Below are 27,995 nucleotides of genomic sequence, written 5' to 3'. Positions count from 1 at the left end.
CAAAGTGCTGGGATTACAGGCTTGAGCCACTGCGCCCGGCCTGTTTTTTGTTTTTTTTGAGATGAAGTCTCGCTCTGTCACCCAGGCTGGAATGCAGTGCTAAGATGTCGGCTCATTGCAACCTCCGCCTCCTGGGTTCAAGCAATTCTCCTGCCTCAGCCTCCCTAGTAGCTGGGACTATAGGTGCCTACCACCACACCCAGCTAATTTTTCTATTTTTAGTAGAGACGGAATTTCACCATGTTGGCCAGGCTGGTCTCAAACTCCTAACCTTGTGATCCGCCCACCTCGGCCTCCCAAAGTGCTGGGATTACAGGTGTGAGCCACCATGCCCAACCCAATATAACTATTTCTATAGTTAAAGAGTTAAAGAATCAAATGCAACATAGTAAATTAGATTTACTTACAAGGGGTGTGGATTTTATACAAATATAATCAAATGCAATATAGCAAATTAGATTTACTTATGAGGAGTGTGGATTTTATATATATATACACACACACACACAAACACACATATACATATTCCATTTAAAACACAACTTCCTTTATATCCAACCTCCTTTATATACTTTATATCCAAGGATGTGGAGAAAAGGGAACCCTCATACACTGCTGGTAGGAATATAAATTAGTACAACTATTGAGAACAGTTTAGAGGTTCCTCAAAAAAGCTAGAAATAGAGCTACCATACAATCCAGCAATCCCATTACTGGTTATATACCCCAAAGAAAGGAAATCAGTGTGTCAAAGAGATATCTGCACTCCCATGTTTGTTGCAGAACTGTTCACAATAGCCAAGATTTGGAAGCAACCTAAGTGTCCATTAACAGGTGAATGGATAAAGAAAATTTGCTACTTATATACAATACAGTACAATTCAGCTGTTAAAAAAGGAATGAGATTCTGTCATTTGCAACAACATGGATGAAAATTATGTTAAGCAAATAAGCCAGGAACCAAAAGGAAAAAAAAAAAAATCACACTTTCTCACTTATTTGTGGGATTTAAAAATCAAAACAATTGAACTCATTGGACATAGAGAGCAGAGGGATGATTATCAGAGGCCGAGAAGGGTAGTTGGGGGTCTGGGGGTGACGTGGGCATGGTTAATGGGTACAAAAAAACAGAATGAATAAGACATACTATTTGATCACACAACAGGGTGACTACAGTCAATAATAACAATTATACATTTTAAAATAACTAAAATAGTGTAATTGGATTGTTTGTAACACAAAGGATAAATGCTTGAGGGAATGGATACCTCACTCTCCGATGTGATTATTTCACATTGCATGCCTGCATCAAAGCATCTCAGGGGCTGGGCGAGGGGGCTCACGCCTGTAATCTTAGCTCTTCGGGAGACTGAGGCAGGCAGATTGCTTGAGGTCAGGAATTTGAGACCAGCATGGGCAATATGGCAAAACCCCATCTCTAGTAAAAATACAAAAGTTGGCCAGGTGTGGTGGTGCATGCATGTGATCCTAGCTACTTGGGAGGCTGAGGCATGAGAACCCAGGAGGCGGAGGTTGCAGTGGGCTGAGATTGTGCCAGTGCACTCCAGCCTGGGCAACATAGTGAGACACCACTTCAAAAACAAAACAAAACAAAACAAAACAAAAACAAAAAAATCTCCTGTATCCCACAATAGAATTACCATAGCTAAACTATTTACAAACTGATTTACAAAATATCTTAAGCATTAATAGATAATAGGTTTGGTTTCGTTTTTTAAATTTAAATTGTTTTATAAATTAAAAAAAATAATAAGATAGGGTCTCCCTATGTTGCCCACACTGGTAATGGTCTCAAATTCCTGGTCTCAAGGGATTCTCCTGCCTCAGTCTCCCAAAGTGCTACGATTACAGAAGTGAGCCATCATACCTAGCCAGGTTTTGATGTCAATTTTTAAAAATGTGGTCTGTTATTCACTAACAGGTTGGTGATGAGATTGATAAAGACTACAAGTGCTGAGGTAGCAAGCAATCAAATATCAACAAACATTCTACAATCAGATGACTGGGATGTGAATCCTAACTCCATCATTATCATTGTTACCCTAAACAAATCCTTTCACCTCTCTGAGCCTCTGCTTTCTTATCCATAAGGTAAAGATATTTCAAAAGTTTGTTTTGAGAATTAAATGAAATAATGCACATAAAACTCTCAGCACAGCACAGAGTAAGCGCTCAATAAATGATAGCGACTAGTTTTACAAGTCTGGACTATGGTCAGAATTTAGAGCATATAAACACATTTCACTTGAAATAAGCATAACACAGTTAACCTGAAATGATCTAACAGCTTAAAAAATTTTTTGTTAACTATGATCTAATCACTTATGGAAATAAAAAGACAACAAAAACTGTGCTGCTTTTTTTTTTTTTTTTTTGAGACGGAGTCTCACTCTCCCCCAGGCTGAAGTGCAGTGGTGTGATCTCAGCTCACTGCAACCTCCACCTCTAGGGTTCAAGCAATTCTCCTGCCTCAGCCTCCTGGGTAGCTGGGCTTACAGGCACGTACCACCATGCCCAGCTAATTTCTGTATTTTTAGTAGAGACAGGGTTTCACCAATTTGACCAGGATGGTCTCAATCTCCTGACCTTATGATCCTCACCCCTCAGCCTCCCAAAGTGCTGGGATTACAGGCGTGAGCCACAGCAAAACTGTGCTTAATCTACATGTACTTTAAGCAGGCAAATATACAGGAAAAGTTCTGAGCATTACATATCGAACTAATAAAAACAGTTAATAAGGTGATAGGAGGTGCCTATGTGAAGCAGAACTTTCATCTTTTACTCTAAATACTTCCCTATTGCTTGACTTACTTTTATTTTTTTGAGACGGTCTCACTCTGTCACCCAGGCTGGAATGCAGTGGTGTAATCATAGCTTAGCACAACCTTAACCACATGGGTTCAAGTGATCCTCCCAACTCGGCCTCCTGAGTAGCTGGGACTACAAGCACATGCCACCACACCCAGCTAATTTTCTTTTTCAAGTTCAGCCTGGGCAACATGATGTGATCCCATGACGGGGATCCTGGCCTCAAGTGATTCTCCTGCCTTAGCCTCCCAAACTGCTAGGATTACAGGTGAGAGCCACCACACCTGGCCTGCTTGACTTATTATGAGAATGTATTCCTGTTATTTGTATAACTAAAAAATAAGAAAAGCTTGAAAGTCTGTATTGGAAAATCATTTCTGCTTGGCTCAGCTAGAACAAGTCAGTAGTTACATATATCAATAAAACTGTAAGCCTGAAAGTATTGAGAAAATCTTAACACACAGTTTTGATGTGCTTAAATTTAAAATCCAACCCAAACTGTATATTTGACAAAAGATACAGTACTAATGACCAAACACTTCCATATTTTCAAGTGCCTATATAAGCTTTCATTTTTTTTTCTTTACATCTGTCAGCTACTCTCTTATAAAGTATGAAAAATGTACATGGCCAAACAAGTTTTTCCAAGGCTGTTTCATTCATTTGCATATATACCCAAAGCCAAATCAGTTTGCCTGAATGCAGGCCCAAGAAAAAATATTTTATTGCTAGGAGTAGTAGAGGTAAGTTTTAAAAAATGTTAGCTGACTCAGAGAAATAATTAACTTGAGTTATTTCAGTCTTTGAAAGTCTGTAATATGACAAGCAGTTTGGTTATACATCAAAAAGCAATAGCTTAGATTACCTTTCAAGAGAGCAAAAGACAAATTTTCATAATAATTGCTCAGTCCCTAAGAAGATAGATCAGAATAAATGTCTAATAGTTGGCTTTTATTTCGGGGGTGGGGAACAGACTCCCATAGTTACTATGAGACAAATCTTGTACAAATAACCTCTAAACATCAAACTCTTTTTAGACAAAAGGGAGCCAGACTGCAGCTGTTTTATTTACCTTCTAAGAGTGTTATATAGACAAAATGAAATAAGAAAGCACTCTGATTATTCTAAAGCCTTCTAAAAAGTATTATTTTGTGTGAAAATTTAATAGTTCACATATATAATTTAATATCAACAATCACAAGATTATCTACAATTCCAAAACACTTAGCAAAATGTTTTGCACACTTAAGTTCTCGATAAACAATGACTTATACAAAGACTACATATTGGTAATTGGGTCCATGATCTCAAATTGAGAACTAACTTGAATGACTTTCTGCCCTTTAATACTGCACAGGTTTGCAGAAACACAGACTGCTCCATTGTTCACATTTCCCTCATTCAAACATCTATATAGTGCCTATTTTCTTGTTCTCAAGAGTTCACATCTGATGGGGCAATAGTACATTTGCATCATAGTTATTTTGTTGTTTACGTCCCATAATGAAATTATATACAGGCCAGGTGCAGTGGCTCACACCTGTAACCCCAGCACTTTGGGAGGCCAAGGCAGGTAGATTGCTTGAGGCCAGGAGTTCAAGACCAGCCTGGGCAATATGGCGAAACCCTGTCTCTACAAAAAATACAAAAATTAGCTTGGCATAGTGGCACATGCCTGTAGTCCCAGCTACTTGGGAGGCTGAAACAGAAGGATCACTTGAGCTCAGGATGAGGAGGTTGCAGTGAGCTGAGATCATGCCACTGCACTCCAGCCTGGATGACAGAGCAAGACTCTATCTCAAAAATAAAATTTTAAAAAATTTTTAAAAATTAAAAAATTATACACAAAGTTAAATGGGAGTATAGAGAAAGAAGCAAATAATTCTTCAGTTAAAGGGAATCAGGAAATGTTTCACACTGGAACTGAGCCTTAAGGGATGAAGGGAAGAGGTCATTCTGGAAGACAAAACAGCAAAAAAAAAAAAGGCACTTGTTTTACAAACAGTGAACACTGTCATACAGCTAAGTACACAAAGTTTGGGGTGAAGAAAAAAACAGTAATAGAAGAGAGAGCTGGAAAAAAAGAAAATGAGATATAGATTTTAATGCTAAAAATTAATGAGACAACGACAAAGATTTTTAAGCAAAGGTGTAAACTATTTATCTACCGAGAGTAGCAGTAAGAAAACCATGTGCCCGAGAAGAGGAAAGAGTCTGGACTGTAAACTTAGAATGTTTCAGCCACTAAAAAATAAAACCATTTTTCTTGACTCAAGTAACTATCAAGTAACTGACATATATAAAAAATTAACCTTACAATCTTTTCACTTAAAACTCTAAATGACATTCTCTTCCCTACTTACCTAAAAGAATAAATACTAAGCTCTAACAGAAATATCACGTAAGAAAACCAGATAGGAGCCTGAAAGGGTAAAGAGTGAATGTAACCTAAGGAGTAATGTCAAAGAACTAAGTGGAAAAAAATGTTTTAAGTATATATACCATCAATATTTTTAACAACTTGAAATCACAGATAAAACATTTTATCAGTTTCCCACTATTGTGAAAAGTAATACAGAAGGAAATGAACATGTGCTGTGAATATATAATCTGGCTTTCTATACATGTTCACATTAATGTGTCTTAAATACAACTTGTCAAATAAAAGATTTCTCACAAACACCAGCACCCCTTAGTGACCTTTATACTTCTGTCAACAAAAAACTTAGGTATCTGCTAAAACGAACATACAAACAAAAAGTAAAGGAATGTATGACCTGGCATTCTCCCAAAAGCTGAGGCTAGGATCTTTGTGATCATGTTTAGATGTGTGGACGAATAAAGAAGAAACAATCTTGGTTATCAAATTCAAATAACTTCCTTGCAATGTCCTTGGAAAATGCGATATCGTCCCTGCTTCTTCCTGCCACCCAAAACTCCTTTCCCTGACTGACACTAACTATAGTCTATCCCTTATCCCACTTTTTTTTTTAAAGATAGGTCTCACTATGTCACCCAGGCTAGAGCAATCATTGTGCACTATAGTCTTGAACTCTTGGCCTAAGTAATCCTGCCTCATCCTCCCAAGGTGTAGGTGGGGCTAAAACATGATGCACCCCTGGCAAATGTAAGTTTTTGAACTTTGTTTTTAGAGACAAATCCTTGCTATGATGCCCAGGCTGGAGTGCAGTGGCCTTTCACAGGTGCAATTTTAGCATACTACAGCCTCAAACTCCTGGCCTCAAGCAATCTTCCAGCCTCAGCCTCCCAAGTAGCTGAGATTAATGGCATTTGCCACTGTTTCTGGCCATTCTTCCTCTGTTTAAAAGTCCTAAGGTCTAGCTTGAAATGCATTTTCATCCATTAAACTGTTCCATCCATGAAACGTTCCCTAAAATCTTCAGTTCACATAGGACCTTGCTCTTTGCTGAAGTCCTAATGGGCAAGTTAATTTAATACTCATCTTTTTCATTTTCTGGCATTTAACCATTTGCATTCCTATTGCTAACCCGGTCTAGGTCCTCACAAAATCACATCACATCTAAAGTGTTACAAAGCCTTAGAATAGCACAGTGGTTATGAGCTTGAGTTTAAGTCTTAACTCTACCATTTAATAGCTATATGAATTTGACCAAGATCTCTCTGTGCCTCAATTTCCTCACAGGTTAATGTGGAAAAAAGAAGCACCTCAAAGAGTTATTTGAGGATTAAATAAGTTAACATATAAAGCACTTAGAACAGGGCAAGGTATATAGTCAGTAAGAAAGTGTTAGTTAAGCTGTTACCCATTTTTCCTTGCTCCATCCAATCCACTCTACATACTGCTATTGTATTACTCTTTCTTTTCTTTTTTTTTTTTTTTTTTTTTTTTTTTTTTTGAGATACAGTCTACCTGTCACCCAGGCTGGAGTACAATGATGCAATCTCCATTCACTGCAACCTCTGCCTCCTGGGTTCAAGCAATTTTCCTGCCTCAACCTCCCAAGTAGCTAGGATTACAGGTTCGTGCCACCACGCTTGGCTAATTTTTGTAGTTTTAGTATAGATGGGTTTTCACCATGTTGGCCAGGCTGGTCTCAAACTCCTGACCTCAAGCAATTCATCCTCCTCGGCCTCCCAAAGTGCTGGGATTACAGGCGTGAACACCGTGCCTGGCCCACTCTTTCTTAAATAGGGGTGTGGTATGTCAGTGGTCTGCTCAAAACTATCTTAGGCCTTCCATAACCCAAGGGTCCACATCCTTAGCTTGGTAAGCAAGGCACTTCACAACCTGGCACCACACTATCTATTCAGCTCATTTATTCAACAACTACTTTATATAAGATAGTAGGAAAAACGTTCCTGTCTTCCAGAGTGTGAAAATTAATTACAAAGACAAGATACAAACAAGAATAGATGTTCACCCTTGGCTACTCTTCAAAGAACTCTCTAATCCAACAAAATCGGTTTCCTTGGCATTTGAAAAATGCAAAACTCATTCAAAATTACCTGCTTTTGTTTTATTCCAGCCTTATCCCCCAAAAACAAATAAAAACAACCAAAAATACACCTTTTCTTTTTTTTATACTTCCTGTTGATTTGCAAACCTTTTCTTATCTATCCACCCCAATTTTAAAGTCAAATGTAATCATTCTTTTGCCATTGAAACTTATATAATATAATCTATCTCAACTATTTTCAAAGTGTACAGTCACCCTCTCTACCCAACGTAAAAGCTCCTAGAAAGAAGGAATAACAAATTCTTACCAGTTTTTGTCATGTTCTCCCCCTTTACCACCACGCCCTTCACTAAAACAAATCATGATAGAACAGGTGCTCAAAAATATGCACTAGGCCAGGTGCAGTGGCTCATGCCTGTAATCCTAACACTTTGGGAGACCGAGGCAGGTGGATTGCCTGAGCTCAGGAATTCAGCCTGTGCAACACGGTAAAACCCCGTCTCTACTAAAATACAAAAAAGTAGCCAGGCATGGCAGCATGTGCCTGTAATCCCAGCTACTTGGGAGGCTGAGACAGGAAAATCGTTTGAACCCAGGAGGTGGAGGTTGCAGTGAGCTAAGACGGTGCCATTGCACTCTAGCCTGGGTGACAGACCAAGACTCCATCTGAAAAAAAATAAATATATGCACTAAGTTTAAATTAAAAGTGAGACTAGAAGTAGACAACTACTACCACTAGTAAGTAAACTTCAGTGAGAGTGGAAATAGACTATGTCAACCACTAGCATGTCACCAGTACCCCAAGGCCTCAAATCAAATAGGGGCCATCCAAATCCACTCACTATCCCTTCTATGTAATCACTATATGGGTAGATCTGCTTGCTCAGTGGTACCTTGAGTCAACAGAGAGATTAATAACCATTCTAGGCTGAGCACGGTGGCTCACACTTGTAATCCTAGCACTTTAGGAGGCCGAGGATGGTGGATCACCTGAGGTCAAGAGTTCGAGACCAGCCTGGCCAACATGGTGAAACTCCCATCTCTACTAAAAATACAAAGAATTAGCCAGACATGGTGGCTAATACCTGTAATCCCAGCTATTTGGGACGCTGAGGCAGAAGAATTGCTTGAACCTGGAGGGAGACGTTTCAGTGAGCTGAGACTACGCCACTGCACTCCAGACTGGGCAACAGAGCAAGAGTCCACCTCAAAAAGAAAAGAAAAGAAAACATTCTAATTTGAAGCCCTTGACATCCAAAAAGGATGAAGAATCATACATAGGGCCAGCATCCAAGCAAAGCAATATCTAACTGCTACATCACTGAGAAGATGATTTGGGAAAGATTATGAAACTCTGCTTTGTACCAAACCTGTCACCCTTCAACATGCAGATTTAAGTATTATACAATAAGATATTCCATGAGCTTAGCATTAAAAAGTGTCACTTAGATTTCTAACTGCCTACATTTCGCAGATATTCTCAAATGAACACGTATTATTTGTTTGTCGCCCAGCCTGGAGTGCAGTGGCGCCATCTTGGCTTACTGCAACCTCTGCCTCCTGGGTTCAAGTGATTCTCCTGCCTCAGCCTCCTGAGTAGTGAGACTAGAAGAAGACAACTACTACCACTAGTAAGTAAACTTCAGTGAGACTGGAAATAGACTGTCAACCACTAGCATGTCACCAGTACCCCAAGGCCTCAAATCAAATAGGGCCATCCAAATCACAAGAGAACAGTCCACTCACTATCCCTTCTATGTAACCACTATGTGGGTAGATCTGCTTGCTCAGTGGTACCCTGAGTCAACAGAGGGATTAATAGCCATTCTAGGGATCACAGGCATGTGCTACCACGCTCAACTAATTTTTTTATTTTTAGCAGAGACAGGGTTTTACCATGTTAGGCAGGCTGGTCTCAATCTTCTGACCTCATGATCTGCCTGCCTCGGCCTCCCAAAGTACGGGGATTACAGGCATGAGCCACCACATCTGGTCTACTTCTTCCAACTTTTAATGAGCTTCCCATAATGGACAATGTATTATGCAATAGTCAGCACAAAGTGAAAGTCATCCAAAGCACATATTACCCCAATTTTCCACCTCCCAGGTAAACTGCCAATTTGGACAAAGTTATCAACTACATTAGTTTCAACTTTAAAAATTTCTTCTGGCCGAATGCAGTGGCTCACGCCTGTAATCCTAACACTTTGGGAGGCTAAGGCAGGTGGATCACCTGAGGCCAGGAGTTCGAGACCAGCCTGGTGAAACCCTGTCTCCTCCACAAATACAAAAATTAGGCAGGCATGGTGACGCATGCCTGTAATCCCAGCTACTTGGGAAACTGAGGTAGGAGAATGGTTTGAATCCAGAAGGCGGAGTTTACAGTGAGCTGAGACTGCACCACTGCACTCCAGACTTGGCAACAAAGCCAGAATCCGTCTCAAAAAAGTAAAAATAAAAATAAAATTTCTTCTATATATGCCATCACATTAAAGAAAATAATTTCTCATTACCTTCCTAAGACTCCATAGCACTACAAAGTGTTGTCTAAATAATTTACTCTTCCCCACTAAACACCCTCTCTGCTAAGTACTGTGTGCTTAGTAACAGCCGGGGACAGGATGCTAGGTGATTTATATAATTATCTCAATCCTCAAAACAATAATTGGTACCATTATCATCTCCAGATGTTAAAAAAAAAAAAAACAAAACTTGCCTGAAGGGATTTTTTTTTTTTTCTTTAAGAGATATGGTCTTGCTTTGTTGCCCAGGCTGGAGTTGAGTGCAGTGGCATAATCACAGCACTGCAACCTCAAACTCCTGGGCTCAAGCAACCCTCCTGCCTCAGCATCCTGAGTAACTAGGACTACAGACACTGCAAATTTCATACTAACAAGAACTATTTGGTCACACTTAAGTTTTCTTTGGAACTGTGTCCCTCACAGTGTCTGGCATCTAACAGATGCTCAGTTAAAACCTTCTAGCTGTCCAAACCAAAACTTTAAATAGTTAATTCCTAAAACAATTTGATGACATGGTAAGATATGACAGAGTATACACTCTAACTAGACTAAGTGGTATAATAACAAATAATTGGCCAGGTGAGATGGCTCATGCCTATAATACTAGCACTTTGGGAGGCCGAGGAGGGCAGATCCTGAGGTCAGGAGTTTGAGACCAGCCTGGCTAACATGGTGAAACCCCGTCTCTACTAAAAATACAAAAATTATCCGGGCGTAATAGCGTGCACCTGTAATCCCAGCTACTTGGGAGGCTGAGGTAGGAGAACCACTTGAAACCGGAAGGCAGAGGTTGCAGTAAGCCAAGATTGCGCTATTGCACTCCAGCCTGGGTGAAAGAGTGAAACTCCGTCTCAAAAAAAATAAAAATAATAAATAATTACAACTATACCTAAAGTAGTGGCTTCATAGCCTGCGTGTTATTTTAGCTAATAAAGCAGAAGGGGGAAAAAGTTAAAATGGTAGAAATAAACCATATCTACCCCTCAAAGATAAGGTTTTCTAAGCAACAAATTTCACGGCCGGGCGTGGTGACTTACACCTTTAATTGTAGCCCTTTGGGAGGCCATGGCAGATGGATCACTTGAGGTCAGGAGTTCAAGACTAGCCTGGCCAACGTGGTGAAACCCAGTATCTACTAAAAATACAAAAATTAGCTGGGCATAGTGGCACACGCCTATAATCCCAGCTACTCAGGAGGCTAAGACAGGAGCATCACTTGAACCCAGGATCCAGAGACTGCAGTGAGCCAAGATCATGCCATTGAACTCCAGCCTGGGCAACAGAGTGAGATTCCATCTCAAAAAAAAAAAAAAAATTAACATGTCATCTCAAATCATGAAACAGTCACTATTGATCTATTCTTAGCTATCTCAAAATAACCTATTGTGAGAGTTTTAGTACAGCCATGGAAAGCACTGTGCATGAAATCACTATTTGTCAAATAAGTACAAGAAAAAAATCTGAGTCCCCTTTGAGTATTTAATCAAATAAAGTGCATTTGCAGGAAGGGGTGTGGGAAAAAAAAAAGAAACTGTACTTACAGAATATGTACTGTAAGCAAAGCTGTTGTCTGATTAGTGTAGACCTGTTGCCCAAGGACATAAAATGGCAAAAATGTAAAAGCTGGTTGAATTAAGGCACTACCTAGTATGAAACTGATGTTTGAATTCAACTGCTGGAAAAATGACGTCTAGGAATATTCATTTTAAAGAATTATGAGAACCAGGTTTCGTGGCACACACTTGTAATCCCAGCACTTTGGGAGGCTGAGGCAGGGGGATCAACTGAGGTCAGGAGTTCGAGACCAGCCTGGCCAACACGGTGAAACTCTGTCTCTACTAAAAATACAAAATTAGCTGTGCATGGTAGCATACACCTGTAATCCCAGCTACTTGGGAGGCTGAGGCAGGAGAATCACTTGAACCTGGAAGGCAGAGGTTGCAGTGAGCTGAGATAGTGACACTGCACTCCAGCCTGGGTGACAATAACAAAAAATCTGTCTCAAAAAAAAAAAGATTACAAGTAAAAATCTGTCAAAAAAAATACATGTATATATATATATATATATCTCAAGTAATCTATGAAGTATTTTAGGTACCCTAACTTCAGCTTGGGGGAAGGAGGGAAGGGTCTGTTCTAAAGGTAAATGAGGAACTGGTGTTATACAGAAAAGTTAACATACTCTTCAGTTCTCATGCTACACTCACAATATAGATACTATGCAGCACACAGCACTTGGACAATCTTTTCCTCTTTTCTTTAAAAAGTAATAAAATATTTCCTTAAATCAGTAGCTGCCGAAGTATAATTTTCTTCTCTTCCTTTTGAGGCTCAGGTTTCTTTCATTTCAAAACATTCTTGAAGACTTAAGTTCTTCCTTTAAGAAAGATTTAATTATTTAACTCAGAAAGAAGGGGCAAAAAGTCAGAAGGTGAAACCTGAGACAGTCCTATTAGTCTTACATAACTTAAAGTTGGAACTGATTCAGTAGCTCAGCTAAAAACCTGAGGTTTAGGCACAAAGATGAGATCTTTAGTATACGCTCCACAAACATAAATAGTTTTTAAAAATGGAAATGATCTTAACTTTTTTCTTCATTTCTTAAAATAAAAGCACATACATGGATAGTAAATTACGATACTAATATAAAAATGCTAAAATGGTTACACTTAAAATGAAAAGCACTGAATTCATCCTATCACATTTAAGTAACACTATAGTTGACAGACTAGGGCGTAATTTCAGAAAGTAAGTTCACTTCCTAACACTAACTTTTGAATAGCACCTCTGTAAGTATGCAAAAAGTACTTAATAAGTGCTGCAGGGAACATCAAAAAGTGATTTTCAAACGCAATATATGTATGTTCATCCAACTTGTAAAAAAAAACTCTCAAAATATATAAAGTACAGTTCTCATGCTTATTAAATTAGCTTTGATTATTGCAAATGATTCCTTCAAGAGCAAGTATGTAGCAAACCTTTCAAAAATCTTAGGTTTACACCAGCAATTGTCCTTACTTAGAAAGGTCCTGATCTGAACTCAACTAAAGCTGTGTGTTAACTACATTTCACCACAGACACTTGAGCCCGGGGGTAATAATGGCCACGGATTCCCCGAATTGCTTTGAGAACTGCTGCTTGCTTAATAAAGGGCTGAACTCTGAATTCACCTTTCTCAACAGACTGAAAGCAAGACGCCAAGTTTCACAATCTAGTTTGGGATTTCTCTGGGAATGACCACGTTATCAAGATGCCATAGCCCTCCTGAGGCTTTTAATTACAATATCTTCTCTGTTTTCCATTCAACCACCTCAATCAAATTTCCACTAGAACCAGACACACAAACAGTTGATTCCTGGCTTTGCGCAAAGCCTCCTCTGGATGCAAAGCCTGGGATCCTGCATACGTCAGGCCTCTCAGGGAGGGCAAAGCGGGGGGTGGGGAAGTTTGTTAAACAATGCCGTTGGACAATGTGGTGGTGACATTACCTTGCCCGTCTTGTGATCAAACCAGACGAGAGCGTGGTTCCTTGACAGCACTTTGCAATCAAAAGTGGCATTATTCTGCGCTGGTCGACAGCGGGCCACTGAGCGGCCGATTTTGATGGGCTCGTCCAGGTAGACATGACGCTCCTGAAACGGGTGCGAGTTCGGGCGGCAAGTGAAGATGGCCAAGGCTGACGGCATCGAGGATAGGCTGGGGGTGTCTCTCCTACCAGGGACAAAGAGGAGTTCCTCCGGATCCGGACTGCCCTTCACAAGCCTATACCCCTATCCCACCCAAAATTTTAAATTAAAACAAACTGCACATTGTCTACGCATAACCAGTGAACATCAACAACTCTTCACTTGGGTGGGAAGACAAGCCAGCGCAAGCCCCATCACCTCCTTCAAAACCCAGCAGCGCCCTGATCACAAAAAGTCCCCAACTGGCAGCTTTCAGTCCATCTTCCTCTCTGGGAAGAAACGGCTCAAACATCGGGCAGCTTCGGCCAAGAAAACTCCTGGAACACAGTTTGGGGACTGGAGGTATCCAAGCAGATGAGTCACACGCCAATTCTTGTGTTTGGTTTGAGATCGCGGCCGCTTTTCCCCCTCGGTGGCGGAAACGCTGCAGCACTGCAGCATGAAGGAAGGGTCGGTTCGGGGCGGCCAGGAAAGTAAGTCCTTTTGGGCCGAAGGAAGGTGTGGCCGGGCACCTCCGGGCAACCACCGCCCGTCCTCGCCCGGAGTGGAGGGCGAGAGGTGACGAAGGCGGAGGGGCTCTAGACGGCCGGCGGGACAGTCTGCATCGCCCCTGCTGCGCGGAGGCCGCCCCGGGAAGGGGGACGCGGTCCCCGGCGTGGCGAGGCGGCAGTGCCTGGGGTCCTCAGCGCGAGGTGTGGGGGCCGGCGGGGCGCGAGCAGTGGCCAAGTCCGGACTCCCGGGCACCTGGCGGGCGTCCCCGCGACCAGGGCGGGGACCCGGCTCCGCAGGCCGGTGCGGACCGAGCGAGGCGCGACACCGGGAGGCTCGGGTTCTCAGGCGGCAGGAAGTTGGTCCCCGGACGCCTGGGCTCCTGGTCGCCGCTCAGCACATGGGCCGCCTCCCCTCAGGGTCGCCCCCGCGAGGGTCGCATCTCAGGGACAGCAGCCGCAGCTCCAGGCGGACGAGAAGGTGGGGGAGGGAGACTGGCCCGGAGGTTGGGGAGAGGCCTGGAGGCCCCGGGCTGGGTCCGCCGCAGCCTCCACCGATCACGGCCGATGGAGCAAGCTCAGGCTGCGCCCGGCGAGGCAGGAAACTTTCCGACCTGGTGGGGAAAATAGAAAACAAACGGCCGTCAGGCGCCTCAGCCCTCGCCCCCTCCAGCCAGACCCCCGCCAGCTCCCACCGCTAGGCACGACCTCTGCCGACCTCTCCACAAGCGGGCTGCGAGGATGTGGAGCCAGGACGCCACGACGGGTCCTACCTCCCTAGCCGCCACCGCCGCCTCAGCTTACCTTGCCAGCGCCGGCCGCCATAGTGACTCTGACTGAAACCTACCGGGTACACCGCCACGGGAACGCGCACCCTTCAAGGGCCCTCCTACCCCCTCTCCCGCGCCGTAGTCCAGGAATGTCACGTGAACGACGCCACGGAAGCCGTGTTGGTCGAGGGCAGAAAAACGGGCAAGCTAATTCCTAACGAGCCTCCAGGCGCCATCTTATTTAAGGGCTGGAAGCTTCAAACCTCGGGACAGCCACAACGACCATTTTGGCTAAGGGCAAGAACAATTTGTGCGGTAGAAGGTTTTCGAAACAAACCGTGCCACCTTCTTATTTTATCTACCTGGCAAGGAGATGCCAACTTCTGCTCAATTTTATTCGCTTTAATCCTCAATGAAAATTCTAGTGAGCAAAAAAACAGAGCCAGCCAAAGGAGATGTTCATAAGCAGCCATCTTAGCTGTGGGCAACAGAGTCGCCCGCAGCCACCTTAAGTGTGAGCAGCCAAATTCCCTCAAGTCTTAGGATGTGCGCCTAACAGAAGGACCATCCTCCCCTCTGCTAAATTCTTCTCTGTGTTTTCTAACCGGAAAAAAGCTCTTAGTTCCCACATTACGCTTCGAATGACAGCCCTTCTCACTGGACCTAGTATGTGCCCCAGGGCTCCTACGCGGATTCTTCCACAGAAGGAGCGTTCGGAAAGTTTAAAATCACGCTGCTTCCAAAGAGAGAGTGAACAATTTCCAAAATGAAGAAAGGGGGTATTGCCCCCACTTACAATATCAAGATGAGGAGTCATTGGTCTAAAGAAGAAGGACTGCAAAGGCTAAATGAAAACGTCAAGAAAAGATAGGAGTCTTACTCATTTAGAGTCAAAGGTGACTTCATTCTTCAGATTCCTGCGACAACAGGCTCCACCACTGTGTGACCTTAAGCAAGTGTCTAAACTTCTTCAAGCCTCTTTTTTCTCATCGATGACATGGAGATAATAGCTAATTCACTTGTTGCGGTGAGACTTCGAAGTGTTAATCCATGTTGTTCAATAAAGAGTAGCAATTATGCATTTCAATACTTATATATAGACAGTTTGGCCCCCTAGGTTTTTGATGGGCCCTGGGAACCCACAGGTGAACCAAACTTTAATTCCAGCCTTCTGAGAGCATAACGGTATGGTGGGTTAGGGATGGGGGTAGGGAGTGACAAACATAAAATTGATGTAATCAGGGCTAAGATAGAGGCAGGCACTAGCTGCTAAAGGGGTCAGGGTTGGTCTGGGCAACGTAACTGAATTGAATGAAGGAAGACAGGAAAACCACAATAAATATGGTATTCGCTGAATGGTTTCATAAATTTCCACGAACACGGACAGCAAGGAAAGAAAGGAGGCTACTTGAAGCAGTGCACCAATGTGCAGGCACGTAATGAGATTAAACAAGTATTTGGTCCTTGAATTAAGATTACAGACTGTTGTTATTAGAGAATAAAGTAGGAGGGGCACAAAATGAGTCTGGAAAGAATAGGCATTATATTATAAAGACGTCATATTCGTTTTTCAGGCTCTTCATCAATTCAACAAATAAGTGTCAAGCTACTACTGCGTTCCAGGTATGCTGTTGTGGAGAAAAGCAAGGGTATGTTGGAAAGCTTTCTTATGAGAGGATGAAAAGTTTTCACTTCTGGTAATTTTTAGGCTGTTATGGAATAAGGTAAGATAGGACCCTCCACAGATCCCTAGTGAGTTTTTTGCATGAATAGCAAGTCATTTATGCATTCTTTCATGCATTCATTCTATAAATATTTAATTGAATGTCCACTGCAAAATAGATATTTTGAAAGGCCCTGGAAATACAATAATGAAGAAACAAAAAGACTCCCTCAAGTTGCTCAATTTAAGTGATGACACAGTAAGATCCTTGCTGTAATGGAGTATGGTCAAGAGTAATGGAATCTTGGCAGAGTAGTTTAAACTGAAACTTGAAAGGAGTAGGCTAGCTAGTCTGATGCTACTGGGATAAAGAAATTTTAAGCCAAGAAACAATCACCAACAAAGGTCCAGAGACTTGAGAGAACAGGACTTTAAGGGAATTCTAAGCAGGTTTGTATCAGCAGCACGTAAGAGATAAGGGAAAGCAGGAGGAGGAAGAGTGACAGAAGTGTGGTTTCAGTTGCTGAAGGACTTGTAGGCAATGCATCAGACTTCAGAACATTTCCATCTTCCCCTTAGAAAGTCAAAGAGAAGTAATGAAAGTTAAAGTGTTGGAATCAGACATGGCATACTTTTACCAGCACCATAAATGGTAAATTATTTAGCTTCTCTAAATGTTAGCTTCCTCATTTGAAAAAAAGTAGGTATCTACTGCACTTGACTAGTCTTTAAAAAAAAAAAAAAGGAAAAGGAAAAAAGTAGACAATACACAGTCTTCTTAGGATTAAATAAAATAATGGAATTCAAAATTCCAACCATGATGCCTAGGAAATAGTAGATACTCAGAGAATGTTAATATTTATCATTATTGCTATAGAAAAAATTCCCCCAGCCTTCCACATATAGTAAGGAACAAGTTGTTTTATCTCTAATTTGTATACAGAGAAACTTAATCATACGTATGGAAACAAAAAAGTCTGCTGATACTCAGTTCCACTATAGTATCTCTTAAAATTAATGTTAAGCAGAATGGACTTTCTTCTGCAAGAAAAGCTGGGACTGTTATACCATGTCAGGATAAAGAATCCTACCAAGCTACACAGGGTGCTAGAAATGCCAAAATGGCATTGAAGGCGTTCTTCACCCACTGGTATTTAGCAGGCACAGAAAAGGCTTAAATTAAGAAATCTCATACATGAGATACTTTAAATTCTAAGTCATGTGGGTGTTCCTCTCTACGATTCTGTATCCACACAAAATTTTTATTAAATAAAAAGCATATCATGTTTTGAGAAATTGGGAATGGAAATGTTTCCTGATTTTGTAGCTCTCTCCCTTTTTAAGTTTTTGCCTTTTTGTAGTCTGATGAGTATTGCCCCTGCTATGAGCCAAGCTACTTTTCAATCTTACAAAAGCAAAGAGAGAATTGTAAAATTATTATCCTAGTACCATCAAAGATGAGCAATTATTAGCATTTCTGATGTGTAGGAGACAATTCTGTAAATTCAACTACTATGCAACCCTCTCTAATTGATAATGATCTTATTGGACTTTAACCAATGACATACACATGGGATGTAATATATTATAGAACACTTGCGTAACTGTTTCAGCAGAGTATCTGTATTGCAAATATAGGTAAGCAAACCAATTAAAAGAAAGCTGGGAGTACCCAAAGTCCAAAATTGAGGGTATATAGTATTTTTAATAGCATACACTGGCTTATTACAACTGAAGTTAGATCCTCTTCCCACTAAGGAAAGCTCTCTTCATCAGGGAGATTCTGATGAGTGGAAATACCCTGTCATTTCCCAGGTGCCCAGGGTGGAGTGGCCCAGACATTCCAGAGGCACTGCTCATCTGTTTTTGACTTCCTGGTTATTCAGGAAATAAAAGAAAAATAACTACCTGAAGACAAATGAAGACATTTAAACTCATTTAGCAATCTTTTTCTGTGAATATAAAAAGAGGTAACCAGAATATTATAACTCCGGAAAGGATCATACACAATAAATCCAGCTTCCTCCTTTTACAGGCAAGGAAATTGAGGCTCAGAGAAGGAACCTTATTGATTGTATATTTTCCATGTGGTTAGCATTTTCCTCATGACATCTCTGTGTGTTAAGTTTTTTATTTTGTTTTGTTTTGAGACAAGAGTCTTGCTCTATCACCCAGGCTGGAATGCAATGGTGCGATCTCAGCTCACTGCAACCTCCACCTCCCTGGGTTCAAGGGATTCTCCTGCTTCAGCCTCCCAAGCAGCTGGGACTACAGGCACCTGCCACCATGCCCAGCTAATTCTTGTATTTTTAGTAGAGATGAGGTTTCACCATATTGGCCAGGCTGGTCTCGAACTCCTGACTTTGTGATCCACCCACCTTGGCCTCCCAAAGTGCTGGGATTACAGGCGTGAGCCACCATGCCCGGCCGTGTGTTAACTATTAAGCTTATTTTACAGTTAAGGAAACTAAGGACCAGGCACAAATATTAAGAAAAAGATTAAGAATCTTAATCTTTGAGTGACTGAACATAAGTCACTATGCTAGATCCAAAGTACATGCCGGGTTTTTTCTTTCTAAAAATTATCTTTATTTATTTATTTATTTATTTTTGACAGGATCTTGCTCTGTCACCCAGGCTGGAGTGCAATAATACAATCATAGCTCACTGTAGCTTCATCCTCCTGGGCCCAAGCAATCCTTCCCATCTCAGCCTCCTGAGTAGCTGGGTCCACAGGCATGTGCCACTGCCATACCCAGCTAATTTATTTATTTTTACATTATTATTATTATTATTTGGTAAACCTTGGATCTCCTGTGTTGCTTAGGCTGGTCTTGAACTCCTGGGCTCAAGTGATCCTCCTGCCCAGCCTCCCATAGTGCTGGGATTACAGGCATGAGCCGCCATGCCAGCCCCAATTGATTTTTTTTGATTGATAAAAGACATACATGCTCATTGCATATATTCAGGTAAGAAGAAATAAGGAAAGTAAAAGTCCTTTCTAGCCCCATCACAAATACCTAGTCTAGTGCTACTGTTAACAATTGGTTAGCTGTAGTCTTCCAGATGCTACTCTAAGCCACGTAAGTCATGCCCTTTTAAAAATACCACATTTATTAAAAATGGGAAAGTCAACACTAAGGGTCTTATTCTTAAAAGTGATAAATAATTTATATCAATCGCAAAAGGCCGTATTGGGCCAGTGGGAAGCGGAAGGGAAGAAATTATGATTATTTTTTGTCACTCTTGTATAAGTCCCCTTTCAGTTACTGGAACTATCCCCTTGTTTTTTAATAACTAAATTAAGAATGTTACTTGGAATGTAGCAAATGCTTAAGAGTAGAAGGGCTGGGTCAGAAAGCCCCATGAGGCATTTTCTTTCTGAATTTTTATTGGTGTATCTGGATTTGTTTCCACATAACTTAGTTACCAAGTAAAATAGCAAGTAAAGTAAAAGTTACCAAGTAAAATATCAAGACTCTATATATGATGGCCTTGCCCATCAAATATATATTATAATTCCCTACAAGTGTTGCACATAAAAATATTTTTAAAATACATGCTTTATTCTAAAACAACTATGATATTTTGGCCTGGCATGGTGGCTCACACCTGTGATTCCAGTGCTTTGGAAGGCCAAAGCAGGAGGATCACCTGAGGTCAGGAGTTCAAAACTAATCCGGCCAACATAACGAAACCCTGTCTCTACTAAAAATACAAAAATCAGCTGGGTGTGGTGGTGCACACCTGTAATTCCAGCTATTCAGGAGGCTGAGGCAGGAGAATTGATTGAACCTGGGAGGTGGGAGTTGCAGTGAGCTGAGATTTCACCATTATACTCCAGCCTGGGTGACACAGCAGGACTCTGTCTCAAAAAGAAAAAGAAAATTTATGATATTTTGAATAATTATCTTTGAATGTAGTTATTTGTGTTTCCTTTTAATAAACTCCATTTGAGCTTTTGTTTCAGAAAAATGCCTTGTTGCTACAGTAGGATATTGTCATATATCAGCATCTCACTAAATGCCTATGTTTTAGAAAACTAATAAATTTCTTAGGGGTCTTTGGTTTTAAGGATTCCTCAGAAGACAGGGTGAAATGGAATGAAGAGACCTATACAGGGAAGTGCCTCTGGAGTGCCTGCTCCTCCTGTACCCCCACTGCCCCAAAGCATGTCAAGAGGTCTCAATGTGGATTTGTTTTTTCTTTTTTGGGTTTTTTTAGATGAAGTCTCGCTCTGTCACCCAGGCTGGAGTGCAGTGGCACAATCTCAGCTCATTGCAACCTCTGCTTGCCAGGTTCAAGTGATTCTCCTGCCTCAGCCTTCTGATCAAGTAGCTGGGATTACAGGCATGCACCACCACACCCAGCTATTTTTTTTTTTGTATTTTAGTAGAGAAGGGATTTCACCATGTTGGCCAGGCTGGTCTGTTCTCCTGGCCTAAAGTGACCTGTCCGCCTCTGCCTTCCAAAGTGCTGGGATTACAGGCGTGAGCCACCAAACCTGGCCAATCATCTGTGGATTCGTCACTGGGCTTTATAGAGAGCTGCTTTCATAAGTGTATGACCTTTACATAGGGCCCCGCTTGGAAGAACTATACCTGGTTGTACTCTACTGTCTTGAAATTCTCGAAAAATTTTGAATAGATTTCTGATTTTCATTTGCACTGGACCCCTCAAATTATATAGCTGTTGCCGGGTGTGGTGGCTTACGCCTGTAATCCCAACACTCTGATGGCATGAGCCACCATGACAACACCTCAGAGTCTGAGGGGGGCAAATCACCTGGGGTAAGGAGTTTAAGACCAGCCTAGCCAACATGGTGAAATCCTGTTTTTACTAAAAATGCAAAATTAGCTGGGCATGGTTGCTCACACCTGTAATCCCAGCTACTCAGGAGGCTGGGACAGAAGAATCACTTGAACCCAGGATGCGGAGGTTGCAGTGAGCCAAGATCTTGCCATTGCACTCCAGCCCAGGGAACAAAAGCAAAACTCCGTCTAAAAAAAAAAAAAAAAAAAAAAAAAAAAAAAAAAAATATATATATATATACAGCTGTTTCTGCCTTGAACATATGGCTAGGAAACACAGTCCCTTCTGTACAATATAGCATGTTAACAACCATGATGCGTGAAATGCTGTAGGAGAAATTCATGGGCTGTTGACACTGAAAACACATCTCTAGAGAAATGAGATGCTTTAAGTTCAACCAGACAGGTCCATCTCCCCATTTCCTGGTACTGAATTCTATGATAACTTGGGATCAGAGGCAAAGATGGTGGCAGAAGAAAACTTGACTTTTTGTAACTTCTCACTCTAGCTTAGACTCTGAAGTTAGTTTCAAAGACAATAATGAGAATAATATTGAATCGGCCAGGCGAGGTGGCTCACGCCTATAATCCCAGCACTTTGGGAGGCCACGGTGGGCAGATCAGCTGAGGTCAGGAGTGAGACCAGCCTGGCCAACATGGTGAAACCCTGTCTTAAAAAATATATATATACATTGAATCAATGTAGAATCTGTATCCACCAAAATTGTTCATTTTTTATATTTTCCCAAACTTTTTATTATAAAAAATTTCAAATGTATAGAAATATTGAAATAAAATTACAGTGAACATGCACACAGAGCTCTTTGATTCTAACTTGTAACCATTTGTCGTATTTCACTTATCTATGTGTTTTTCTGAACTTTTTGACAGTAAATTGCAGAAATAGATCAGCGTGCCTTTACTACTAGAAACATTTTCCTAAGTAACCAAAATATGTGGAGTAGTGGTGACTTTTTTTGAGACAGAGTCTTGCTCTATCACCCAGGCTGGAGTGCAGTGGCAAGATCATGGCTCACTGGATCCTTGACCCCCTGGTCTCAAGGGACTCTCCCATCTCGGCCTCCTGAGTAGCTGAGACTACAGGCATGCACTACCACACCCAACTAATTAAAAAAAAAAATTTGTATGTGGAAACAGAGTCTTGCCATATTGCCCAGGCTGGTCTCAAACTCATGGGCTCAAGTGATCCTCTGGCCTTGGCCTCCCAAAGTGCTGGGAGTACAGGTGTGAGTTACCGTGCCCCACCTGATTATGCATTTATGGAGATTTTTTTCCTGGGAATAGATTCATACTATACTGTCTGAATGTCTTTTGGAGGCATCAAAGTGTTCTTGTATATGTGTGAGTTCCTAGAAGTCAGGAACAGATTGTCAGGAAAGACAATAAGTGATATCTTCACTTCCTGCTGGCAGCAAGCCCTAGAGTCAATCAGGCAGGGAGCCCCCTGTGATGCTGTGTTCAAGTCAGCTTGTATTTCATCACTCTGCCAACCAGATGGATCAGTTTAGGGGCAATAGAGTTAAAATAACCACTGACTAAAGCGGTGCCCCTTTGCTGGAGATATTTCTAAAAGCTACAACTAACAGAAGAGCTGCTCTGCTTTTCCAGAAATGGTCACTTCTGGGAGTGTGAAAACAGAGTGTCTTAGTTAGACTGAACAGCGGAGCCGTAAGTCTACAAGGCATTGCCACACTAAGCATTAGGGAAGGGTATACCCAGGGCCAACTTTTTTCTATGCTGTTCAAGTCACAGTTCCATTTGGGCAAGTGTTGCTGACAGCAAAATTTTTTCAAGTCAGCTGTTATTGATTAGCGTCCTGCGTTTGCAAGCAACAGAAACTGGCCAACCTAAGCCTATGGGAATTACTGGAAAGACATAGGGTGGCTCCAAGAATGAAAAGAAATGCTAAAGAAGCAAGTCATAGAGAAGCAGAGCTAATGAGTAGCAAGAGCCATTAAACAACCTCTTCAGGGCACCACCTTTAGGAGTCAACTCACCCTTTCTCAATCTTTAAGTCCCTTTCAAGATTCAAACACCCCAGCTGATTGACCTAGGTTGCCTTACATGCCCATTCCATGGCCAGAAAGGGGTTAAGGGTGGGGGATGGGAACTTTGAAGGACAGTTCCACTAACTCTGTATCCAATGGAAAAGAGATGGTTCCTAAAGCTGCTGCCAAAAGGAAGGGGAAGGATAGCTGGGCGGGCAAAAACAGTAGATGTCTATGCATCAGCTTTTTTTTTTTTTTTTTTTGACAAAGTCTCGGTCTGTCACCCAGGCTGGAGTGCAGTGGCGTGATCTCAGCTCACTGCAGCCTCCCACCTCCTGGGTTCAAGCAATTCTGCCTCAGCCTTCTCAGCAGCTGGGACTACAGGCGCGCCACCGCGCGTGGCTAATTTTTGTAGAGACAGGGTTTCCCCATGTTGGCCAGACTGATCTCAAACTCCTGACCTCAGGTGATCTACCCGCCTCCACCTCCCATAGTGCTGGGATTACAGGCATGAACCACTGTACCCAACCCACACTGAAGTATTAAGCGATACAGAGTATTAATGATACTTGCATACAATATAATGTATGCAAGTTATTCTCAAATAATACAGAAAAAATATATAGTGGGGAGGAATGTGGCAAAATGTTTGAAAATAATGAGTTTGGATAAAGGATGTGTGGGAGTTCTTTGTGCTGTTCTTGAAACTTTTAAGTTTGTAATTATTTCAAAATGAAGTTCAGAAACAAAACTCAGTGGGAAAGGCAAAATGAAACATGCTCCTGTGCTTGCATGTACAAAAGCCTTTTGATGAATTATGTGTGACGAATGAATACTTGTATGTCCTCACTGCTAGATCCAAACTCTCTAGGGGAAGTTCTGAGTGCCAAGGCAGGGACTCTACAATGAGTTCTTGCTGTTAGTGTGACAAAGCTCTACTGTGGACCGCTAAGACCCTGGGTAAGGTCTATATATTTACTCCTCCTAAGGAGTCTAAGTGGGTGGAGATTTCCTCTTGGCTTTTGTGCTTTGCTTTTGTTTTAACAATTATTTGGGAAAACATATTTCAGACATAGTGTGTATATTTAATGCTTTGTACTCTTTTATTTTTAATTAGCAAATAGTAATTGTATATATTCATTGGGTAAAATGTGATGTTTTCATATATGTATACATTGTGTGATGATTAAATCAAGCTAGTTAACATATCTATCATCTCACATACTTATCATTTTTTTATGATGGAAGCATTTAAAATCCTCTTAGTAATTTTGAAATATGCAGTGCATTATTATTTATTATAATCACCATTCTGTGCAATACATTACTAAAGCTTATTCCTCCCCTCTAACTGAAATTTTATACCCTTTGATCAAACATCTTTCCCTATCACCCCCTGTCCCTAATGCTTTATACTTTTTTTTTTTTTTTTTTTTGCGACAGGGTTTCACTCTGTCACCCCAGCGTGGAGTGCAGTGGCATGATCATGGCTCACTGCAACCTCAACCTCCTGCCTCAGCCTCCTGAGTAGCTGGGACTAAAGGTGCATGCCATTATGCCCAACTAATTTTTTATTTTTTGTAGAGACAGGGTCTCACTGTGTTGCCCAGGCTTGTCTCAAACTCCATGGCTCAAGTTATCCTCCTGCCTCAGCCTCCCAAAGTGTTAGGATTACAAGCATGAGCTACCATACCCAACCTCTAATTTTTAATATTCATCTATAGTCCAACAATTTTCTCTCTCAAGTAACTTACTAACTTGATTTGAAGCCAAACATTACTAACATCACATAGTCCTTTCTTATTACAAAAAGATTTTAATATCTAGAAAGATAGTCATTGTAGCATTCTATTAGCAAAAAATTGGGGCCAACTGACAATAGAGTACTGGTTAAATACATTCATGTAATGAAATATTGTGTAGATGACATGAAAGAACGAGGTCGATTCATAAGACTGGATATAGAATGATCTCCAAGTAACAAATTAAGCAGCTCTCTATGAATGGATATGGAACTATCTCCAATGTATATTTTTAAAATTCATGTGCAAAATTGTGTATAATACTACTGTGTAAAAAAATTGCTTGAATGAGTAAGTGATGAGTGGACAATTAGCGTATGCCTGGATACATAGATACATAGTATTTTCTGGGAAGATACACAAGAAATTGGTAATAGTGGTAGCTTCTGGGAAGATATGCAGGAAATCAGTAATAGGGGACCCATGTGTGGAGATAGTGATCTGGGGCACAAGAATAGAAAGGAAACTCTTTTCACTTATATCTTCTCTTTTTTTTTTTTTTTTTTTTTTTTTTTTTAGACAGGGTCTCACTCTGTCACCTTAGTAGCAGGTACTACAAGCATGAGCCACTGCACCCGGCTAATTTTTTGTATTGTAAATGTAGTCTCGCTATGTTGCTTAAGCTAGTCTTGGATTCCTGGACTCAAGCAATCTGCCTGCCTCAGCCTCTTAAAATGCTGGGATTACAGGCGTATGCCACCACACCCTGTCTATCTTTTGAGTTTTATATAAAAAATAATGTAGAAGTCAGTGCTCCTTTAGGAGCAGTCCCTTGGGGCCCTTTCTTGTCATGTAGGCTTCAGTGAGAACAAAACTCTGTAGCCAGGAAAATCGTCCTATTAGACTGTGAGTATTTTGAGCTTGATTGGGCCATGGCTTCTCACCTAGTCCCATCTTTGAATATAGTAGGTGTTTAATAATTATTTATTGAATTGAGTTCAACTGAATTTGTTTGCAGTGCTTATGGGGTACCTTTACATACATTTTTGCTTGATGGTTTAAAAATAGGCTTTTTTTTTTTTTTTTTTTTTTTTTTTTGTGATGGAATCTCATTCTGTCGCCAGGCTGGAGTGCAATGGCCTGATCTCGGCTCACTACAACTTCTACCTCCCGGGTTCAAGCAATTCTCCCGCCTCAGCCTCCCGAGTAGCTGTGTTACAGACGCACGCCACCATGCCCAGTTAATTTTTGTATTTTTAGTACAGGCAGAGTTTCACCATGCTGGCCAGGATGATCTCCATCTCCTGACCTCGTGATCTGCCTGCCTCTGCCTCCCAGAGTGCTGGGATTACAGGCGTGAGCCACCACACCCTGACCTAAATATAGGCTTTTTAGCCCCTCATGTGTCTCCATCTTTTCTATCCTTAAGGAAAAAGATAAAACAAATATTTTCTTTCTTATCTAAAGAATTTAGAACTTAGCCAGTCAGTGGATGCAAGTTGTTGCCTCTTTTTCTGGAAGGCATTTTAGTATAATAAGCCAGCATGTACAACGTGTTCGTGTTGTAACTGAATAGTCCCACCTTTGGCAATTTACCCTAAGGAAACAATTATACAGCTCAGAAAACGCTGTGTGTACAAGGATGTTTATTACAATATTGTTGATAATACTGAAATTTTAGAAACATTCTAAATGATCATTGGTATGTAACTGGTTAATTTTTTTTTTTTTAAGACAAAGTTTCACTCTTGTAGTTCTGGCTGGAGGGCAGTCGTGGGATCTCCACTCACTGCAACCTTCATCTCCCAGGTTCAAGAGATTCTCCTGCCTCAGCCTCTGGAGTAGCTGGCAATACAGGCATGTACCACCATGCCCAGCTAATTTTTATATTTTTAGTAGAAACAGGTTTCAACATGTTGGCCAGGCTGTTCTTAAACTCCTGGCCGCAGGTGATCCACTCACCTCAGGCTCCCAAAGTGCTGGGATTACAGGCATGAGCCACGGTGCCCCACCAGTAACTGGTTAATTAAATAATTATATGTCCTTCTAATGTGCCATTAGAAATGATGATTTCTATTTCTAACTTGTATTTATGATGAGGAAAAATATCTACAGGATATTGTTAAGTGATAAAAACAGGTTACACAGTAGCATGTGTATGATCTCATTTATATCAGGCTTTATACAGAGATCACTATATGTATGTATACCTAGACACTGGGAAGAAATCTCATCAAAATATTTTATTTTTTTTATTTTTTTATTTTATTTTTGTATTTTAGTAGAGACGGGGTTTCACTATGCTGGCCAGGCTGGTCTTCAGCTCCTGACCTCAAGTGATCTGCCTGCCTAGGCCTCCAAAAGTGCTGGGATTACAGGTGTGAGCCACCGCACCCAGCTATTTTATTTATTTATATATATATTTTTGAGATAGGGTCTCACTCTGTTGTCCAGGCTGGAATGCAGTAGAGCAATCACGACCCCCAGCAGCCTCAAACTCCTGGGCTCAAGTGATCCTCCTTCCTCAGCCTCCCTAGTAGCTGGGACTACAGGAGTATGCCACCAAGTCTGGCAAATTTTTTTATTTTTATTTTGTAGAAATGGAGTCTATGATACCCAAGCTGATTTCAAACCTCTGGCCTCAAGCTATCCTCCCATTTCAGCCTCCTGAAGTGTTGGAATTATAGGCGTCAACCATCACACCCAGCCCAAAATATTTTAAGTGTTCATCTCTTCATGTGAAGTGATTTCTAATTTCCTCTCTCTCTATTTTTTCATGTTATTTACACTTTTTCTGGAGTGTTCATTGTGGCATTTTTACCCAAAATGAAACTACTGAAAAAGCATTCAAGTGACTTCTTTAGTTACTCTTTGTCTCAATAAATATTTGCTGTTGGTTGCACCAGAGTATCCTAGAATTACCTCTCCTATTTTTTTTTTTTTTTTGAGCACTCCCCACCTCCACCTCCGAATTACCTCTCCTATTTCTATGCATAGAAAATCCTGCAGCCTTTAAAATAGGAGAAAGCAGCCGAG

At 41.2% G+C, this 27,995-nt stretch overlaps 2 protein-coding genes across 21 annotated transcripts in view; one reads left to right on the top strand and one right to left on the bottom strand.

The window, feature by feature from the left end:
• SLMAP (sarcolemma associated protein) overlaps window positions 1–13,591 on the bottom strand; it is a 169,150-nt gene extending 155,559 nt beyond the window's left edge. For all 18 annotated transcript variants that reach the window (XM_032289557.1, XM_032289555.1, XM_032289569.1 and 15 more), the window contains exon 1: window positions 13,279–13,591. In XM_032289557.1, coding sequence (XP_032145448.1) covers window positions 13,279–13,476 — 198 coding nt within the window. In that variant the 5' untranslated portion in view covers window positions 13,477–13,591. The remainder of the gene's footprint in view (window positions 1–13,278) is intronic.
• Window positions 13,592–14,981: 1,390 nt separating this feature from the next.
• The window catches only part of DENND6A (DENN domain containing 6A), a 135,833-nt gene continuing 122,819 nt past the window's right edge, over window positions 14,982–27,995 (top strand). Inside the window, exons 1-2 of one of the 3 annotated variants that reach the window (XM_032289582.1) lie at window positions 14,982–15,630; window positions 16,309–16,383. In XM_032289582.1, the coding sequence (XP_032145473.1) occupies window positions 16,360–16,383 (24 nt within the window). In that variant the 5' untranslated portion in view covers window positions 14,982–15,630; window positions 16,309–16,359. Of the gene's footprint in view, window positions 15,759–15,796; window positions 15,880–16,308; window positions 16,384–27,995 lie in introns of those variants that run through there. The other 2 variants (XM_032289580.1, XM_032289581.1) reach the window with 2 other exon arrangements.

Source organism: Sapajus apella, unplaced genomic scaffold, assembly GCF_009761245.1.
Source record: "Sapajus apella isolate SASKATOON/1434 unplaced genomic scaffold, GSC_monkey_1.0 scaffold23, whole genome shotgun sequence".
NCBI classification, from domain to species: domain Eukaryota; kingdom Metazoa; phylum Chordata; class Mammalia; order Primates; family Cebidae; genus Sapajus; species Sapajus apella.
This window is presented reverse-complemented; position numbering and strand designations above follow the sequence as displayed.